This window comes from Myotis myotis, unplaced genomic scaffold (genome assembly GCF_014108235.1).
Source record: "Myotis myotis isolate mMyoMyo1 unplaced genomic scaffold, mMyoMyo1.p scaffold_m19_p_30, whole genome shotgun sequence".
Taxonomy (NCBI): Eukaryota; Metazoa; Chordata; class Mammalia; order Chiroptera; family Vespertilionidae; genus Myotis; species Myotis myotis.
The window spans coordinates 2,935,699-2,956,819 of NW_023416336.1; the positions used below are offsets into that span (position 1 = coordinate 2,935,699).

The 21,121-nt window shown below is 47.7% G+C and overlaps 2 protein-coding genes across 7 annotated transcripts in view; both read right to left on the reverse strand.

Annotated features, from left to right (window-relative positions):
* The window catches only part of NCAPH (non-SMC condensin I complex subunit H), a 48,195-nt gene extending 27,300 nt beyond the window's left edge, over positions 1-20,895 (reverse strand). The window contains exons 1-6 of one of the 3 annotated variants that reach the window (XM_036302224.1): positions 11,321-11,437; positions 4,986-5,202; positions 4,738-4,828; positions 3,980-4,072; positions 3,465-3,603; positions 3,004-3,128 (exon numbers count right to left, since the gene is read on the reverse strand). In XM_036302224.1, the coding sequence (XP_036158117.1) occupies positions 3,004-3,128; positions 3,465-3,603; positions 3,980-4,072; positions 4,738-4,828; positions 4,986-5,202; positions 11,321-11,339 (684 nt within the window). In that variant the 5' untranslated portion in view covers positions 11,340-11,437. Of the gene's footprint in view, positions 1-3,003; positions 3,129-3,464; positions 3,604-3,979; positions 4,073-4,737; positions 4,829-4,985; positions 5,203-11,320; positions 11,438-20,786 lie in introns of those variants that run through there. The other 2 variants (XM_036302222.1, XM_036302223.1) reach the window with 2 other exon arrangements.
* ITPRIPL1 (ITPRIP like 1) lies at positions 16,720-20,923 on the reverse strand. Of its 4 annotated transcripts, XM_036302226.1 has the most exons (3): positions 20,787-20,914; positions 19,872-20,024; positions 16,720-19,747 (listed from the first exon to the last, which is right to left on the reverse strand). In XM_036302226.1, the coding sequence occupies exons 2-3, from the start codon at positions 19,972-19,974 to the stop codon at positions 18,075-18,077; spliced, it is 1,776 nt and encodes a 591-aa protein (XP_036158119.1). In that variant the 5' UTR covers positions 19,975-20,024; positions 20,787-20,914; the 3' UTR covers positions 16,720-18,074. The 4 variants fall into 4 exon arrangements, with proteins under 4 accessions (XP_036158119.1, XP_036158120.1, XP_036158121.1 ...); XM_036302227.1 differs by lacking the exon at positions 19,872-20,024 and having other exon boundaries at positions 20,787-20,923; XM_036302228.1 differs by lacking the exon at positions 19,872-20,024 and having other exon boundaries at positions 20,727-20,865.
* Between the last annotated feature and the right edge of the window lie 198 nt (positions 20,924-21,121).

The window sequence follows — 21,121 nt, forward strand, 5'->3', positions numbered from 1 at the left end:
TCTCTAAAAAATCAATGGAAAAATACCCTCAGGTGAGGATTTAAAAAAAAAAAATTGTTGAAAAAAGATACATAATAAAATAATTTAACAAAAAAAAGTGAATGGGGCTTTCTAACTGATCAGGCAAAGGCCCATCCCAACCGATACCAGTTCAAAAGAAAGGCTGTATGTAGTCAGATAAATAGATGCCAGTCAAGTACATAGCACGTGATCACAAGCTTATAACATGTCAATGAACACATTTGTTAAAACCTGAACAGAAACCTTCTTTTGGTCTCTTTCCCTAACACACCATTTTTAATGTTTTTTTAAAATATATTTTTATTGATTTCAGAGAGGAACAGAGAGATAGAGAGAGATAGAAACATCAATAATGAGAGAGAATCATTGATCGGCTGCCTCCTACACGCCCCACACTAGGGATGGAGCCTGCAACCTGGCATGTGCCATGACCAAGAATCGAACCGTTACCTCCTCATTCATAGATCGGCGCTCAACCACTGAGCTACGACGATGGCCAGGCTCCATTCCCTTAATTCTAAGTGCCTCTCTATGACAACCACCTCCCACCTGTGTAGCCTACAGGTGATGTCTCCAACAAGTCTGATCCCACCAGGCCCTACAACTACTGATCAAATTACTTTATGCTCACTACCTACCTTCCCAGCTAAAATTCCATAAGCAATGACTGTGACCAATCCCCTGCACTTGCTCTTAACTTCAGCCTCTTTCTGTGTCACATTCACTCAGCTAAACACAATCCTTTGCTAAATACAATTTTCTGCTACTCCATGCTTACACCCACACAGATAATCATGATGAAGAAACAAAGCATTCTGACTGACCTCACTTCAAATCCATCAAATGGACCCTAAGTATTGTCTGGCAAGCAAGCTATATTTCCCTAGTCCATTTTCTTACCACCACCCCCAGATGACTCTTTCCTTCCTACCTTTTTCTCTCCTCAAACCTCTTAACACTTTCTTCCTCCACACTCTCTGTCAGTTGATGACCTGGCTTCCTATTTCAACTGGGGTTGGGGGAGGAGACGAACACTCAACCAGAAGAGAATGTCCCATCTCCCATCACTGTGGGGCTCCTCGGCCCAGGCCCATCAATGTTGTCCATCCCCTCCCCTTCTCACACGTTCAAGGATGCCATGCTAGCATTTCTCTGTTCTTTTCTGCATTGTCATAATTCCTTCTCCACTAGATTGTTGCCATCAACAAGCAAACATGCTGTTAATTCTCCCGTTTAAAAAAAATACAAAACTTCCAGATCTTACTTTCCCCTCCATTTGCCTATCCATTACTCTTTAAAACAACAGGCTATATCTGCTTCTTCCTATTTATTTTCCCCCATTTATTATGAAAAATTTCAGCCTATAAGAATGCTGAAAAAGTAATATGAACTTCCACTTAACTTTTACCTATATTCCCCAATGGGTAACATTTTGCATATTGCCTTTCTCTTCCCCCCTCCCCGCCCACAACAGAACTTTTTTGAAAGTAGAGATCATGACACTCTACTTCTCTGCCAGTTATTAAGCTACTACTGCCTCTCAACTCCAAAACTACCTTCTATTCTCTCCGATGCTGGGTCTGTGGCCACATTCTGGCTTTGCCAGCAGCTTGCTGTTGGGATCCACCAATAGGGGGCACTAGAGAGAGATTGCAGGGCTACAAGGAGAAGGGACTTCCTTCTTTATGCAGGCCTCCTATTTCTGTCACCCAGCAGTGCTTCTTCATTCCAGATGTGAGAGGTCCTACCTGTAACAGTAGCTGCATTCAATCTACTTTTTCTCACTCACAGAACCAGCCTCACTGTGTGCCTCAGAGACACCAGCACCAACCAGCATGCCCTTTGGATCCTTGGCCCACGAGCCCTTCTTCCAAATTCAGGGCCACCAGCACAGCCAAGAAGCATCCCTTTCTTGGAGGCTTGAGCTTCAGTTCTACAGGAACTTCAGTTCCCCCTCCAAGCTCACCAGAAGCTTCAGGTTGCCAGATTTAACATGGCTCATCATTCCCACCTCCCTGAAACTCCCATGCTCCCTCATTTGGATACCACACTCTCCTGGCTTTCCTCCTACCTACTGGATGTTTTCCCTTCAGATTACTGAACTCTTAAAATTGGGGCATCCCAGGGTTCAGTCCTTCTTTCACATGCACACATCCCCTTGATGATCAAGTCCAGTCTTGTGACCTTAATTACCATTTATGAACGTCATGGAGATAACAAAGAAGTAATCTAGTCCATTGTTGGTGGGAGAGTAAGTTGGTACAAACTTTTTTTGAGGGCAGTGGAAATTCCCTCTCAGAATTTTCTTATACATATACTCCCAGAAGAGTGCAAAGATGATATGTACAAAAATGTTCATAGAGGTATTGTTTTTAGTAGTAAAATTTTAAAAAAATTCTGGCAACACTTGTTTGCTTCAAATTAACTGTGATAATTATAAATGAAGCTCCAACACCATTCCTGTAAGCAGAAGATTCCTGAAGTTTGCTGAATTGTATTGGCTACTTAGAGCAAGAACTCTGGAGCAGACCACTTAGCTTCCCATCCAAGCTTACAGACTAGCTGTGCCATCTTGGGCAAGTTACTTAACAGCCCTGCACCTCAATCACCTCTTCATGAAATGTAGCAAGGATGTTATAAGGATTGAATGAGTTAATGCTAGTCACATGCTCAAGGCAGCACAATGTGCCTAGCAAGTACAGAATAAATGTTCACTAATGCCAGCATTGCTGCATGTACTAAGAAAGAAATGTTTTAATCAGATTTCTCAGTAATTTGCCATCTTTTTCTACTCAGTCATTCTGAAACACTGAGGGAAAGCAGGGACTTGCCCAGCAGTCTTACTGAAAAGCTAAAGGATGACACTGAAAAGACCAGTTGAATATTGTACCCCCTTGAGACCTAAACAAGCACAAACCAGCAAGGCAGGCTCAGCACCCACGTCTCATATGAGTCAGAGACCACACGGTGCACACGGCTCACCTCACACTTCCGATCTGCCTCGGAGACGTTGAGGTTGTTTATATTCTGCTCGATGGTTTTGTGCGAGTGCTTCTTCTTGGGCTTTGGAGCCTTTTTAGTAGTTCCTGTTTCAGTCACACTTCCATCTAAAGAAGGAATAAGACCGTGTACTGCAAGGACTGCTTTGGAGGGTGAAACTGAACTTCAAGTTCCTCAAAACTCTAAAGAGTGACTGTGACAAACACATGCCATTCTCTCACAGCAACAGGTACATCTGATCTGCAGCTGAAGAAGAAACCAAACTACTCAATTAAGTTTCTAAGACAAGTCAATTTCCAGTTCTCACAGACATATAGGAAAATGTCCGTGTCTTCACAAGATGAGATAACTGATTTCTTGTGACTTCATTCCAGTATATTACTCACAATCTGCTACACCCTTTAAGTAGCCCTTACCTTAAATCCAGACCCCCACACACATACCTGCATCATGGCTCTCTGCCTCTTCCGGGGATGGTGCATCTTTGCCCAGCCCCCCAAGGACTCTGTACACGTCAGCGTGGACAGCATCCACACGCACAGCATAGATCTTGGTGCTGGCATCCAGAGTGCCCGCAGCCACCTAATCAGACAAGCAGAGCTGTACTCGTGGGGATACATAAAAAGGGTGTGCGGGGCTGGCTTTAGCTCAGCGGTTCCTTCGCATACATAAAAAGGGTGTGCTGAATAGGCAAAACACAGCAAGCTTCATAAAATATTTACTTGTCCTTATGAAAAAAAGTGACAAAGATTTCTAAGACTGACAGGGATTAGACAACATAACAGAAAGATAGCTTTTCTACATTTGTCAGTTTAGGAAAAGAAGGTAAAGTAGTTAATAATATGTCTTAACAAGGGAGAATCTCATGTGTTTGTAGAATTTAATGATTGTGCTATACTAAGTATCAGAAATACTCATCATTAATTCAGATGCAAGAGAAGGTAGATATCTTTCTTACTTTAAAGTTGGTCAGTTCAGTGTCTTTCTGTTTAAGAATTTCTGACATAAAATCAATCAAGTGCAAGCCAAAAGCATTCTTGGTAGTGATTTTCTAGAAGGAGAAAATTGCAGAAAAATTTGTTATTTATAGCAGAGGTTCACATAAATAATGCTACCCTAAGAGGTGGCTAAGTTTTTAAACAGGGATATCCCACATCTCGCCACAGATATCAATTGCCACAAACACTTGGGACACAGCTAATACATGTGTGTCCCTCCTCAATCTCAAGTCCTAGAGAGTCACAGCACATGACTCCCGAGTGCTCATTGTGTGCAGGACCTGTTCTAAATACTGCACACAAAGGGACCCCATGAGCAGGCACTATACTCGTTCTCATTTTACAGAGGACCCTGCAGCAAAATGGTTGAGTGACTTGCCAAGGCCACACAGCTTATAAGTGGCAGAGACAGGATTCCAATTCAAGTGAGCTCTAAAACTCACAATTAGCTCCACAACTCTACTATCTGCTCCAGAGCCCAGACTACTATCCCCTAAGCCATGCTGATATACCACAGGTGACAGGCAACCTGTCAGAAGGTGCACCAAAGGTATATAAGAAACAGTAAAACCATAATGAAAGCACCAACACTAAGAAGAGTCGCTGGAGAATAGAAATACAGTTATTATGGATCATGCACTCTCTATAGAATCAAGGCTAGATTTCCCCAGTGCTCAAGCTGCAGAAGCTTCGCTGGTAAACCCCAGCAGATACTCACGTTTTCAGTGGATAGTTTGATACAGGTGGAATAATGCTCTGTAATCTGTGTGTTTGTAAACTTTGGAATTGTAGCTGAAAAGTCAATATTCCTAAATGAAAAACAAAAATAAAAAACTCTGGTGAGGATCATGATGTAACTTTTTAAAATCAAGACCCAGAATGCAGCAGGTAGTGTGGAGATGCCAGGCCCACGCACCCATGTCAGGGTGGTAGGCCACCCCAGGAGACATCCCAGAACACACTCACCGACTGGAGGGAGAGGCCAGCAGACGGGGCGAATCTATGCTGAACTGTAGCTCAAAGGCCCGGGAGCGCCTCCGCTGCAGACGCTCCTTTTCATCGTCATTCTGAGGGAAGTCTTCAAGAACTGGAGTGCCAGGAGTGTTGAGAGGGGCCTTCTTAGGTGGGGGCATTGAGAACCCACGTTTTGACGGTGAGGCATTGAGGGAGGGTCCACGGGTCTCTGAAGAACAGTGATTCATTGTGGTTCAGTGATGGAACAAAACACTTGCTCAAGAACCTTCAACAGAATGTTTCCTAGGTCTAAAGGGGGCTTGGGGCTCATCACAAGGTAGAAGTTCACTGCACACTGCCCGTGAAGATCGCTGCCAACTCTAAGAGTCTATGGCTAGAACCTCTATAGTTTAGGTTTCTTGGGGGATGAGGGGTTCCTGATGCTTCCTTCCCTATGGGACAAATATCCACTATGTGAACCTACAGCACTAATAGGGATATAAAGGTGGGTTAAGAGAAAGTTGCTGCCTCTGATAAGCTCACAAACTAACAGAACAACAGACACATATAAGCATACTCCTAAGCGAGAGAAACAGATGCCGAGATAAGAGTGAGATATGGGCTATCAAGTCAGATATAAGCTAGGTTCTAATCCCAATAGGACCCAGAGAATAAACAACACAAATGTGTAAAATAAATATAACATGCCAAAGAATTACCACAGATTGCTCACTACCTGCAAAGGGAAAGATGGTTCTAACAACAAAAGATCTAGCAGTCTCCACATTAACCAAACAATCAATGTAGCCTCTCTAAAAATGAGACAGCTTGACTGTCTCATCTCCTGATGAAACAAAATATGAGTATAATCTGTTCATTGTCTTGGCCTTTCAATGTCCCTGTGTTTTAAACATTTTCATTCAAGAAGTCAGAAAACAGATGGCATGCTGCATGACGAAAATTGTGTGGAGAAAAGTAAAGCCTGGAAGAAGGACGTGGGAATGGAGGTAGAAGCCTGTTAGGAGAGGCTTCACTAAGGAAGCCTCAGAATCAAGACCACAGAGATATTTGGGGGAAGCTACACCGAGGCAGAGGGAACTGCAAGCACAGAGGCTGGAACATGCCTGGCATGTCTGAGGGGCCATGTGGTTGAAGTGGAGTGAGAGAGGATGGGGTCAGATCCTCCAGGGCCTGGTAGAGCAGAGACACCAAGTCAGGATAAGGGAAGGACAGCTGGCAGGGGTATAGAGCCTTATTCACAGGCCACTGTAAAGATTGTGGCTTTCAGGTGGAATGAGAAGGGAAGTGATTGGACAATGGTGAGAAGAGAAATAAAGTGATCTAACTTCTGCTTCAAGAAGATCACAATGGCTGTTGTGATGAAAACTGACTGAAAAGGGAGAATTGACAAGCAGAAAGACAGATCAGGGGGCAACCACCAATAACTGGGTATGATGCAATCCTCATCTCCCAGTGTAATCACAACTGTCCCTATAGAGGGAAACAGGAGGGCCCGAATCAGAGATGTGAGGACAGAAGCAAGACTGTGGGAGGGAGGAACCCCAAGCCAAGGAATGTAGGCAGCCTCCAAAAGTTGAAAAGGCACAGAAACAGATTTTCCCCTAAAGCCTCCAGAATGAATGCAACCCTACTAACACCTTGATTTTAGACTTGAGTCCAGAACTGCAAGAGAATACATTTGTGTCGTTATATACCACCTCTTTATTCCCTTTCTCACCATGTCTCTGTTCACCCCACGAGAGAAATGGCGGCAGCTCAGACCAGGGAGGTGGCATGGAAGTGGTAAGAAGTAGTCAGACACTGAATATAGTCTCAAGACAGCCAACATGATCTCCTGATGGATTAAATGTGGGCATGAGAGAAAACAGAAGAATCAAGGATAATTCTACAGTTACCTGAACAACGGATGCAACAGAGTTGCCACGACTGAAAAAAAGAAAGGCTATAGGAGAAGCATATTTGTGGGGAAAGAGACAAGATCAGGGCTCAGTTCTGGACATGCTGGGCTTAGATCAGCCGTGGGCAAACTACGGCCCACGTGCCGGATCCGGCCCATTTGAAATGAATAAAACTAAAAAAAAAAAAAAAAAAGACCGTACCCTTTTATGTAATGATGTTTACTTTGAACTTATATTAGTTCACACAAACACTCCATCCATGCTTTTGTTCCGGCCCTCCAGTCCAGTTTAAGAACCCATTGTGGCCCTCGAGTCAAAAAGTTTGCCCACCCCTGGCTTAGATGCTTATTAGTCATCTACTGGGATAGAGAGCAGATATTTAAGTCTAGAGTTTAGGGAGAAGTTCTGAGCTAGATACATAGATTTGGATATCATAATCATATATAGGGTATTAAAAGCCATAAGACTAGATGAGGGATTCAATTAAATGAGTACAAATAGAGAAGAGCAGAAGGCTCAGTCCTAGAATATTTCAAAAGTTTAAAGAGAAGGAAAGAATGAGGAACCAGCAAAAGAGATGGGGAATATGCAACTAATGAGGCAGGGAGAAAACCAGGGAAATGTGGTGTTCCACAAGTCAGGTAAGAAACATTTCAGGAGGGAAGAAGGAGTGATGGCTATGTCAAATGCACCATAGCTAGGTCAAATTAGATAAGTTTAAAGGCAAGTGAGGTCAAGAAAGTAATTTTAATTTAAGATAGGGGGGAAAAATTCCAAGTTGGTTGAAAGAATAAAACAAAAAGATTGTATTAGTTTCCTACTGCTGCTATAACAAATTACCACAGACTTGGTGGTTTAAAAATGACACAAATGTATTCTCTTGCAATTCTAGACTCAAGTATAAAATCCAGATGTCAGCAGGGTTGCATTCATTTTGGAGGCTTTAGGAAGAATCTGTTTCTGCGCCTTTTCAGCTTCTGGAGAGCACCTACATTCCTTAGCTTGGGGGTCCCTTCCCTCCCATCACTCCAACCTCTTGTTTCCTTCTTGTACTAGTAAGAATCATTGTGGCCGAAGCCGGTTTGGCTCAGTGGATAGAGCGTCGGCCTGCGGACTGGGGGGTCCCGGGTTCGATTCCGGTCAAGGGCGTGTGCCTGGGTTGTGGGCGCATCCCCGGTGGGGGGTGTGCAGGGGGCAGCTGATCGATGTTTCTCTCATCGATGTTTCTAACTCTCTGTCCCTCTCCCTTCCTCTCTGTGGAAAATCAATAAAATATATTAAAAAAAATAAAAAGAATCATTGTGATTACATTGGGCCCATTCAGAGAGTCCAGGATAATCTTCCCATCTCAGGATCCTTAATCTACAAAGTCCTTTTACATGTAAGGTAACACATTCACAGGTTCCAGATGCCTTGGGGGGTGGGGGACATTATTCACAGGGATCATGCAGAAGGAGGAGTAAAAGTTGCTGACCAAAGTACCCAAGCAGTTAAAGAGGTTCCTCTGCTGAGCACATAGAACCCATCCACAGCAACAGGAGGGTGGAGAGCACAGGCACAACTGCGGACAGGGGAGCAGATTCCATGTTGGACTTTGGATGTTCTCTCTCTCTTTTTTTTTAATCCTCACCCAAGGATATTTTTCTATTGAATTTTAGAGAGAATGGAAGGGGAAGGAGGTATGTGCCCCTGACTGGAATCAAACCCGAGACCCTCTGGCCCGCAAGCTGAGCCTTTAACCACTGAGCAAAACTGTCTTGGGCTGGATCATCTCTTCTAATTGCTTTTCTTTTCTTATAAAAATAGGAAGCAAGCGAAAACCGGAAACTCCACAGTTAAGTGTAAGGGTTGGGGAAGAGATTTCAGAAGAAAAAGGAAGGAATGAAATAATCACAGTGGTCGGCAAACGCGAGCCACATGCAGCTCTTTGGCCCCTTGAGTGTGGCTCTTCCTAAGCCTTCGGAGTACCCTAATTAAGTTAATAACAATGTACCTACCTATATAGTTTAAGTTCAAAAAATTTGGCTCTCAAAAGAAATTTCAATCGTTGTACTGTTGATATTTGGCACTGTTGACTAATGAGTTTGCTGACCATTGATCTAGGAGAGGAGTGGGTGAATCAGAAAATAAAGCATGACTGCTGAGTAGCCTTGGGGTCCCCTTGGCCATCCGGTGCACTGGGCAGAGTAGGCAAAGTTGGAATTAACCAGGGTTGTGATTTAGTCAAGCAAGTGTAAGAAAGCAAGAAGGGGGCAAGGAGTTGCAGGTGTATGAAAGGGAGTGATTACAGACTGACCGTGGAATGTAAGCTAAGTAAGGAGGGAACAAGGTCATGAGGGAAGTGAGGGACAGTGAAGTGAATATTGGGTCTGCTGGGTCATCAAAAGATTGTTGGAGTCGGGGAACAAGAGGGAGTGAGTTGGAAAGATAGGAGTGGTATTGAGAAATGGGGTCTTAAAATTGAGATTGTAGAGTACTGCAGCTAGTGATAATGACAAGGTCTAAGGTGTGACTATGGTAGTGAGTGCTGAGGCCTATTATGATTGGGAGAAGCAAGATCACTGGAAGGGAGAGATGAGGAAACAGAGATCTTGGAAGAATGTTTCCAAATGTAAGAAACAGAAGGCTTGCTTTCAAACCCCAGCTCCATCACTTACCAGCTGGAAAAATTCTAAACAAGTACATGCCTTAAGCATTTGCTTCTTCATCCTCTAGATGAGAATGAGTATCTCAGATGGTTCAGAATTCATGATATTAAAAAATCCATATGTACATTATAACATATTTTATAGGAACACATTAAAATTGATACACAATAATCACTGAATGGTTTGCCCATGTAAGGGGAAGGAAAACGGAGTGGTGATTAGAAATTTAAAAAGGAAACACACAAGAAGAACTTCACATGTTCCCTGATAGCTTCCCACAAGCTGAAGAGTGATTAACATAACTCTCAGCTGAGATCAAAACAAAAGAAAAAGAAAGTAAAAACAGGAAGGAAGGAGGTAAGAGACATTTCTAGAGACTGAATCAAGAGGGCTTGTGACTATTTAGATGTGGGCACTGCAAGGTAGGAAGGAGCAGGACCTTGGGAGAAGAGAACAGAAATAGGAAGCACTGAAGAAGGAATTTGTCTAAGAGGGAGACTCAGGATAGGGACTAGAGGCACACTTCAGTTTTTGAACATTCTCTGATTCTCGCACCGCTTTTGACATCATGCATCAGGGTTACTGAGCTCAAAGAACACTTTCTGCATCCCCTTCCTCACCTCCTACTCGTGTTCAGCTCCCTCTAGTCTGGCCCCCATCACCTTATGAAAACTACTACTGATCACCCACAACTGTCAGGTCACCAAGTCCAGCACTTTTCAGGCCTCATCACTCTTGAGATTCAGCAGCATTTGAAGCAGCTGGCAACCCCGTTTCTTGAAACACTTTGGGCCTCTGTAACTTTCTTCCTTCTATCCAGCTCCTAAATGTCGGCCTGTAGTTTCCTCTACAGGCTCTTCACCTGTTCCCACGGTTTTACGATCTATGATGATGATACCCGAACTTATTCCTCAGGCCATCACTTCCCTGAGTGGCCCTATCACTTCCCCCGAATGGCAACCTCCTATCCAAGTGTTTACCGACCCCTTCCCTCCAACAGACCACCTCTGGGCTAAGTCATTTGTCAGGTCTAAAACATGACTCCAAATTCTCAAATGTCTTACCAAGACCGACAGAGGCCCTGCTCACCTGACAGACCTGCTCACTGTTTCGTCACCATGTCCCGTCCTCGGTCAAGCCAGGCTCGTTCCTGCTAGCTCCTTTTCCTTTCTTTTCTTTTTTTGCACTTGCTCCTCTGCCTGAAATACGTTTCCCAGTCCCTTGCTAAGGGCTCAATCCTAATCTAAAGCGCCCCCCTCCCCCCGCTATCCTCAATCACAGCACTCGGTCTCGGTCTCACCTGTAAATTAGTTTTTGTCTCCCCAACTAGAATAAATAGCCTGGAATCTTATTTTGTTCTTTACTGTGTCTCTGCGTCTGGCCCACAAGGAACACTCAATACTTGAGGAATGAAGGTAAAATTGAATACAAGCGTGTTAAGCATGCAGCGGTAGCCAAGACGCTTCTAAGGCGCCTTCCAAGAAAAAGGCCTTTGGGAAGCGGAGACGCCAGCACCGTGGAGGCACCCGGGGCAGCAGGGTTTCCGCCCGCGAACTGAGCGGACGTCCCGAGGCCGCGTCCTGATTGGCGGAGCGCTCTGGCCCGCGCTCCCTCCTCCCGCTCCCCGCCCCGTTCGCCTGGCCCCGCGGTCGACGGAGAGCTGAGGCACCGACTGGGCCAAGAGCACAGCAGTCCCGCTCAGGCCGGACCCCGACCCTGCCCGCGGGACCCTCGCTCGCGCCGGGGCATCCCCGCGGCGCCTCCGCACGCCCGGCCTCACCTGGGCACGGAGGTCCCATCCTGCCCGTCGCGGATCCGCAACTGCTTTTAAATCGCGCGCCGACACGACTGAGGGCCGTTAACGGCGCGCTGACGTCACCGGTGGGCGGGGCGGAGGCGCGCCTGCGCAGACCGCCCGGTCCGCCGCGGGGGGCGGGGCGGGAGCCGCACTCGGGAGGCGCGGGTGGGACCAGCCCAGGGAGGCGGTGTCTAGGCTCGGTCCCGGGGGCTGACTGAGGGGTCCGTGGACTCCCCCGGGACAGTGTGAACGCCCTCCTTTCGAGCACCGGGCGCGGGGGCCCCGGCGTGGAGCAGGCGGGCGAAGGCTCTGCTTTCCCGGGATTCACTGAGGGGAGAGCGGATTCCCAGGAGCGAGGTGCCTGTCCCTGTGCTGAGGGCAGCGGCCCGGGGCGGGGCGGGGGCAGACGGGCGCGGGCCGGAGGTGAGAGGGAGCCGGCCCGCAGCGAGCCTTCCCGGCGGGGAGGACAGATGCACAATGTTTTATACACATTCTTTAAATGAAGGCCATCGTTTTTGTTCAAATTCTCGTGAAAAGCTTCCTGGCTCTCTCCCTCCAACCCCCTTTAAAAAAAAAGTTGGTGTCGAAAGCGAGGCGGGTCCTAGCCGGTTTGCCCTGGTCCAGGCACGTGGGGGAGGCAACCAATGGATGCGTGTGTCTCCCTCCCTCCCTCCCTCCCTCCCTTCCTCCCACCTTCTCTAAAAATTAATGGGAAAATATCCTGGGGTGGGGATTAACTAAAGGAACGTGAGGCGGATGCACTGTGCGGCCGCTCCCTTGGCTCTGCCTCACCCGAGGCCTAGATCAGCGGAGGAAAGGCCGGGCGCCTCCGAGTGCCCCCGGGCCTCCCGCGTTCCTCCCACGCAGCTGGCCTTGCACAGTGTTTCCCCCTCGGCGCCCTCGGCCTCAGGCCGGGACAGTTCCTGGTGTGGGGTCCGGCCCTCTGTGTACAGCTCTTCCGCACCCTGACCCCGTTTGCCTGCTGGGAACGGTGATCCAATAACGAAATGGATACCCCTCCCCTGGGAACTGACCTTTAGGCCACTTCGCAAGGTCATTCCCTTTCACCGAGACCACATTCCATGTCCCATTCCACTTGCTAAGACCATTGTCCGTCCCCTCCGGCCTTCCTAGCGTCCAGACCCGCCCAGAGAGCCCAGAGAATTCTCCGCCGGGAAAAGCCGGCCTCCAGTCCTTTAAAACCTCTCCCTCCCCGCCCCTGGGGGCTGGCGCCATGTTGGGGGTCAGCCCATCTGGTGTCGGCATAATAAATTCATAATTTTTACTCCTTTTGACCTCAAGCATTCTTCCTTCGGCGACCCCGACACCTGCCACACGCCATCAGTGCCCCCCAGTCAGTTTGGCTACCAAAAAAGTGCTACCCTTGGTTGAAAACTACTTTTTAAGCCAATATATATATCTATGTATATATATATATATATATATATATATATATATATATATATATATTTTTTTTTTTTTTTTTTTTTTTTTTTTGCATGAACTTGTTCTCTCAGTGCCCACCAAATCTTTCGCCTAAGGCAATGGGGGAGAGAGGAGAGAAAACATTTTTACAGTACGCTTCTTCGCTTCTTCGTCTCCACAAATGAAACCAGCCACCCAGGAGCCATCCTGGCGCCTCCCTCTCACTCCAGGGACAATCCACTGAGTTCTCTTTTCCCCTAAACATCTCTTCAGTGGTGTGTCTCTCCTTGTCCCACCTGGCAGGTCTGCAGCAACCCCACACCTGCTGACCCCGCTTCCTTTGGGTCCAGGGTGGTGGTTGCTAAGTACAAATCTGACCTGTTACTTTTCCCCCAAAGTCTAAAACCGTTTGAAGGGGACTAAATTTTTGCCACCCTTAAGCTGTCTTTTTGGGATATTGATTTTAAGCTGTTAATTGAGAAACAAGACTCAGAACCTTTGACCCTCACTCCTTTGCTGCCTAAGAAATTCAGACAGAAAGATCTGCTTTAGGAAGGGAGTCTTGGCTTAATCATCTTAAAAATCTTCACCCTAGCTCTAGTCAGGAAGACTCCAGGCCTGTTAGCTAGATACCCCACGTCCCATTGTTTCTGAATTGCCTGGCAAGAATTTTCCTGCCTCGTATAATCCACTCTTCTCAACCACCTGTAAGTCGCCCGTTTTACCCATTCACCAACCCCTTTTCTCCTTTGTCCAAAAATGTCATATATATTGAATGTTGCCTCAACGGTGTCTTTGAACTTTTCATGCTTGTGTGAATTCCCCAGGAACATGTATTAAACATTTTTCTCTGTTAATCTGTCTCTGTTCATTTGATTACTAGCCTAGTTAGAAGGACTTAGAAGGTGGGAGGGAAAGTATTAATTTTTTTTAGTCCCTGCACACTAAAAAATTCCACTGCTCTGGGAACTTTTTTTTTTTTTTAATATATTTTATTGATTCTTCACAGAGAGGAAGGGAGAGAGACAGAGTTAGAAACATCGATGAGAGAGAAACATCGATCAGCTGCCTCCTGCACATCCCCTACTGGGGATGTGCCCGCAACCCAGGTACATGCCCTTGACCGGAATCGAGCCTAGGACCCTTCAGTCCACAGGCCGACGCTCTATCCACCGAGCCAAACCGGTTTTGGCTGCTCTGGGAACTTTTAAAGTGGTCTACAAGGTCTTGCAGGGTCCCATCCCTGCAGCCTCTCCAGCCTCATCTTGCCTCCCTTTGCTCCCTGCCCTCCAGTCACTTGGGCCTTCTTTCAGACTGGCCCTCACCATGCCCACTTTCAGCACAGCACCTCTGCGCATGCCATGTCCTCCACATAAGATCCTCTCCATCCCATCTTCACCCAATGAGGTCACATCACTTCTCCAGGGAGACCTTCCCTGATATACTCAGGTGTCTGTACTGGAGGCTTTAGCAGAACTTGTCACCTGTGAAATTTTACATCTGCTGGGGTGACTAGTTCATGTCAATCCCCTCCCTAGACTCAATTCCAGGAAGAGGAAGCTGGTCCTTGCTCACCTTTGTTTTCCCAGGGCCTGGTGCTAGCCCTGGGCACAGCAAGCACTTAAATACGTATTGGATGAGGGACATTGGAAGATAAGTTTAAATCCTAAATTGGGCATCTTAACCTCTCTGGGCCCCATTTTCTTCCCCATTTATAAAACAGTGATGAGCCCAGCTGGCTGGCTGGTGTGGCTCAATGGTTGAGCATTGACCTATGAACCTGGAGGTCACAGTTCAATTCCCGGTTAGGGCACATGACCAGATTGCGAGCGCCATCCCCAGTTGGAGGGTGTGCAGGAAACAGCTGATCAATGATTATCTCGTCGATATTTGTATCTCTCTCTTCCTCTCCCTTCCTCTCTGAAATCAATAAAAACATGTTTAAAAAAAAAATAGCCCTAGCCAGTTTGGCTCAGTGGATAGAGCATCCACCTGAGGACTGGAGGGTTCCGGGTTTGATTCTGGTCAAAGGCACATGTCTGGGTTTCAGGCTCTGTCCTCAGTAGGGGGCGTACAGGAGGCAGCTGATCAATGATCCTCTTTCATCATTGATGTTTCTCTCTCCCTCTCCCTTCCTCTCTGAAATCAATATAAATAAATATTAATAATAATAAAAATAAAACAGTGATGAGAATACCCCATTTCACTGGGGTTTATGAGGAATTAGTAACAGATTAAACTCCCATGAGTGAGCATATGGGGTCAGTATGCACTAGGGTCCAGGAGCGTGAGCCTCTGGATTCCATGTCTGCACCAACTAAGAGCATTGGGTGTTGCTGGGTGATAGGTGGCACAGAATCAGGAGCCTCTGAAGAACTGGCTTGGATCTCCTGGCAAAGGAAGGCTACTAGGTGACCCATTAGGTGAGGCTTGCATCTGTTCTGTGGTTATAATGGAGCCTCCTGAGCTGATGGCTTGGGGTGCCATGTGTTGGGAGGAAGGGGCCAGCTCCACATCCTGCTCTGTATGAGTGCAGGCAGCTCATTCACAGCCCACTCCCAGCCCATCTTTTGTTTTGGGGGATTAGGAGTACAGAGGGTGCAAAAAGACTGAATGATTTATCAGTGGTGTCAATGGTGTGCAAAACTCAATTACCCTGTCTGTACAAAAGTAAAGTAGTGGGTCCCCTCCCCCATTCCTTCTCAGCAGAAAAGCAAAGTTGAGGCCATTGGTCTTCCTCATTTCACTCCTCACTGAGATTCGGCTTCCCCCGAATAAAAGCAAACAGCCTCAGTTTAGGTGAGGAACAATAGTGTTATCAATTAGTTACCTGAACAAGCAATTTTTTGGCTTCAAATTTGCCCTGACCTTCCAGCTTGCAGTTGGCTTATAATATAAGATATATTGTCACTGGGGCTCAAAGGACACATAGTTAAAATGGCTTTACGTTCATTTTGGCCTCTGAGCAAATGCCTTTAATTTTGTATGTGATATAAAATTCCTGACCTCCTAAAGATTGGGCTAAGAACCAACAGTTTCTGTCTTCTGGAATTTCCAAACAACATACCACCCTTTGGCTTAAAATTAATACAGTGCCTTTTGCTTTTCAAATAACTTTAAGTCCTACGTGTTGTTGGATTCCTGCTGGGAAGTTGCTGGGACAGGTACTTCCCTCCAGGCTCTGCTGTTTACCAGCTGTGACCTGGGGAAGTTGTGTGCTCTTTCTGAGCCTGTTATCTCATTGGTAAAACGGAGAAGATAAAGCACCAGCTTCATGGGGTGTTCGTGTGAGGATTAAATGAGTTACCAGATGTGAAGTGTTTAGAACAGTGCATTTAGAACATTGGCAATGCTCAGTGAATGCTACTATTTTCACTACTGTGACTGCTGTTTTATCCTGGGTGCCAGCCAGTATTGTTTTAGAAGCTCAGCTTCCTAAATATCTGGTTTCCCCTTTCACTGTGAATATTCCCAAAGCACTATAGCTCCATTCTTCCCACTACTTGTTTTTGCTATACTCTCTCTTACATCTACTGCCCCACCCAAGTTGTGCTGTTCCCTTTGTGGTCTTCTGCCTGTTCATAACTTTGTTTTCTTTCTCGCCTCTTACTACACTGGAAACCCCAGTGCTACAACTTTATACCAACTTCTCACTACCTGACAGACTTATGCCCTCTAGAACTTACGTTGTTTGTAGCCACTAAGATCTTTCAATTTGGCTGATATTTTGGTTTGGGCCCCATGAAAATGAATGACTTAGGTATTCCTTAACATTCTGAACTATTATTTCCTGGCTACTGGCCAGGCCACTGGGAAACCACAGGGCAGACTGGTTCCAGGTATGCTGAGAAACACCAGGGTGTGCTGGATGAGCCATCAGGGTAACATGAACTTCTTGGGAACAGGCTAGGAGAATGCTGATCTGCTATATGTGTTATTGCACAGATTCCAACAGATACAGAAAATAGCCTCATTTATTGATTTAGAAGGAAACACCAGTAAATTATTTTCTAAACAAAAAGCATATGGATATTTTAAAACATCAAAATCCCACCAGCATGGAACCAACCACCACTGCATCTTAACCTGAAAGCAGTACCTGGCAGATACCAGCAGACAACAGTAGCTACTGAGCAGAGGGAGCCCCAGATATTGACTGGCATCAGTTTCTGGGACACCTGTAATTTATTTCTGCTTGGTGGAGGGTGTGGATTCTACAACCAAAGCCCATAAGGCCAACATCTTAACCCCACCGAGGTCAAGTTAAACGTGGGGCCAGGTCCTCCTCTGAGCAGATCTCCCAGGCTTTCAAGGAAGGTACAGCATTGGAATTCCAAAACAACCACACCCACAGCTATTTTCACATTTCTTAACACTCCTCCTCAGGATGCCCACAGAAAAATACATCGATCACATCTCTGGAATCTCGACTTTATTTGAGTTGGACTGCTTCATAGTCCTTCCAGTCCAGCCCTGCCAGTGGTCAATTGTTATGACCTTGTTTTGCAAAACCGCAAATATAGTTCAAATAATGCCTCTGATCTTTGAAAAGATAATACAAAGGCATTACCAGACTGGGAAAAAGCAGAGCTACACATGGTAGCTAGGACTTCTTTCCATTCATCAAACAAGTGGCTCCCTACAGAAACAACAATTATTCATCTCAGAGCCCCCAAAAGATCATCCTTGTTAAAGGTTTTATAATGTTGTGTCCAGGCATTGAGGTCATCAGATGTTGCTCTTTAAGTAAACACATTACCTCAATTATGGGACAGGTCACTACTGACTTAATATTTGTGAATCAATGCTAATAAATTATTTGAGTAGTATTGGAATTTTCTCAGATGCGTAAAAATAACTATACTGACATATAAAGATTGGGCTAAATTAAGAAAACAGAAAATAAACATCTTGGTTGTATCTTCAAATAGTGAAAGTCTGAAAAATTAGTTCCTAAAATATGAGGAGTAAGCTGGAATGGAGGTATTCTTTCACTTCCAGTGTTGATACAAAACACGGCTTCCCAAGCCACCTCTGGATCTAACTCTTTAGCAGCAAGATTCTCCCACAACATCTGTTTCCCTGGTCTCTCTGTGGGTCATGATGCAAGTTAAGTCAGGAGAAGAAAAACTCAGAAGACCCCCTGGGACCCCATCTTTGTGACCACTTCACACACTCCTTAAAATGCCTTAATCTATCATAACCCCTACTCACAAGGTAAAGTCATATATGCCACTGATGTATCTGAAAAATATACTCTTTTGCAGCCTGAATCACAAATACCTTCTCCCCTTTATTAATGGCCTTTACATTAATGTGCCCCGGCCAACGGAGCACAAGGCAGAGCTTTCACTCGGGTCAGAAGATTGTGGAACTCTTCCAGTGCCTGTGAGTGTGCCATGGGGTTTAGCACCAGGTGTTGGAAGAGATTGACAGGCTCGGCATTCCGAAATTTCTTAGGAATCGGGATGGTCAGGGGCAGGAAGTTGTTACCAATGAGGAAATGATGGAGGGACCTCTGCTGGAGGCCACGGCCCAAGAACCAGAGGATGTCCTGGAGCCGCTGGGAGAGCATGCTCTGCTGCCAGTCCGTGAGGGGCAGCCACAGCAACAGGTGCATGAGGGCTGTTTTGAAGTGGTAAGAGGTAAGGATGGGACGGGACGCTCCCTGGGGTGAGCTCTGAAGGTCCTGGAGACTTAAAATGATCTGGAGGCACTTGAGGTGGCAGGTGTTCTCTGGGGCAAAACGCCCAACCAGCTTCAAGAACAAGTGCTCACAGGCTGCAAAGGACTCGGGCCAGTCCACACTAGTGAGCTGTTCCTGGTCAGGGGCCCGACTCACCAGGTAGACCAAAGTGTCTTCCCGTTGCACCCCCAGGACCAAGCGGATTGAGAGAAAGCGGCCTGAGCGATAGTCCAGCCTGAGCTTGCAGGATGTGGTGGACGGTGGGAGGCTGAGCTGAAAGTCATACTTGTGGGCCACGAGGGCCCAGGCGTTGCCCACCATGTTCCGGAACCACTGTACGGTCTTGCACACATCCAGGTGGGAGCCGGTACAGAGGGTTGCTTTGATGGAGCTGTTGCACTTGCCCAAGAGGGCCGAGTGGTCATTGTGGTGATGCACCAGGCACAGCACATCGCCCAGAAGCTTCTCGCGTTTGCACACACATTCTGACTCCACCAGCACATTGCCACAGCGGCGGCCTAAGGATGGATCCCTCATCTCCAGCACAAACGTGGAGCCCTGGGGCGGAACAATGGGCACCAGGATATCAAATTTCTGGGTCTCATGGAGGGTTCCCCATTTCTCAAAGGCAGCCCCAATGCCCAGGCAGTCCTCCAGCTGTGGGCGAGCCTCCTGGGGGCTGACCACCTGGCGGTTGAGTGCCCGACAGGCTTCAATGAGGTCGTCCACAAAGCTCTCCACAAATTCGCAGGTGCAGGGCAGGTCACGGATGACATTCTGGACATAGTGTTTGTAAAAGGATTCCAGGGCCTCCTGTGAAGGGAAGTCGGTAAGCCAGTTGTAGGAGGTGACAGGCACCACCCGGACTTCCTCCTCTTCCTCATCACTGCTGGAATCAAAGGCCGGCTCGTGCTGCATGTTCTGTCGCAGAAGCTCGAAGATGAGAAAAAGGCAAAAGAGGCCAGCATTCCACAGGTTTCCCAGCATCCAGCTCAGCGGTCCCTCCTGGCCCTCGTCTTGAAACGGCCACCCCATGTCCTTCCTTCCCAGCACTAACTGGTCACTGGATGTGTCTCCTCTCCAGAAGTTCTCTGCCTTCTGCTTCTGGTCAGCGACTCGCTTTCTCTCTTCAAACTCTATCTCTAACTGGCGCATCTCCTCACTCATGCGCTTCTCCAGCTGCCGACTTCTGGCTAGTGTGTCCAGGTCCATCCGGTCACTGACCATCAGGGGGTGGTGAACAACATACATCACTGCCAAGAACAGAAGGCTTAGCACAGCCATGGAGGCCTCTGCATCTGGAGAAGTAGGGGTGGGGTCAGTGGTAATCCTCAGGACTCATCTGCTCCCCACTGCATATTCTCAGAGCCCTGGAACCCTAAGTCCTGGAAGCCAACTACCCAGGACAAACAGAACACTCACAGAGCTGGGGTTGGGCAGAGCCTGGGGGTCTGCCCAGGAGGAGGTTTGGGAGAAAGGGGCAGCAGGATATGCCACTCAGTCTCTCTACTGCTTTCCTCCCCATGGCGTGGGTGGTATTTAGGCTTCCAGACTGGCATGGGACTGCTTTCCTGCCTGTGTAAGGATGGGGAGAGGGATCTTTGTGGTAGGGTGGCCTTACCCAATTCATCAGTCCACCATGGGAACCAGGTGTGCCCTGCTGATCCCAGAGGCTCCCTTCCACCAGCAGAAGCAATGGCCTGCCTGGGCAGTACCTTTCCTCTTGCCAGGCAGTCCGCCCCAGGCCCCACCTGTAGCATCCCATTACACTATGACTTCACAATCCTCAATTCTGCCCCCACTGTCATCAAACAACCCAGCCTCTTCTCCCTGGTGCCAGTGGCCCAACTCCCAGTGGGTACCAGGGAGGCACAGTGCTCAGCCACCTCTCCACTGCCTGCTGCTGTGCTCTGAGGTCCTAAGGTGGGTGCTGCTGCCTCATTGGGGCCCATAGGCAGGCAAGGCTGCACCTCTCAGCAGCTCAGGAAACCGTGAACAGCTGACAGTAGTTGGTTCCTCTGCCTCCCCACCCACCACCGAGGCCTGGAGCTTCCTGTATTCACCCACTAGTTCACAAGCTGGCTGGGCTTACCAAGATCATGAAGGACAAGCCCCGGGTGGGCCCTGAGAGGACGGGGTCCTCTCCTCCCTTTGGAACTTGGCCCTGCTCGGACTCACCTGAGCCCTGTTAAAATTTACAAGGTACCTGCGGCTTTCACGCAAAGCAGGGTGCCCCCCCGCCCATTCATAACCTCCCAAAATCCCACGCCCAGAGACCTGAATACTCAAATGCCCATCCTCTGGGGTTTTCCCGGGACCTGGGGCTGGGTTCCTCACCGTCGGTGTCAGCGGGAACACGGTCTCAAAGAGACAGCGCGGCCTGACCGCTCCCGCCTACTTCCCGGCAGCGTGGAGGCTCCTGGCTCCTCGCCGGGTCCGCCCGCGGGAGTGGCCCCATGTCCTTCTCCCGGGGAGCCCAGCATGTCTGTCCGAGTGTCCGGGAGTCTGTGCGCAGCCAGCCGCTGAGACCCCAAGGTGCTGCGCGCGGTTCCGAGGGCGCCAGCCCCGCCCAGCAACTCCCGCCGCCCAGGCCCCGCCCAGCAACTCCCGCCGCCCAGGCCCCGCCCAGCAACTCCCGCCGCCTAGGCCCCGCCCCGCGCCCTCTAGGCCCA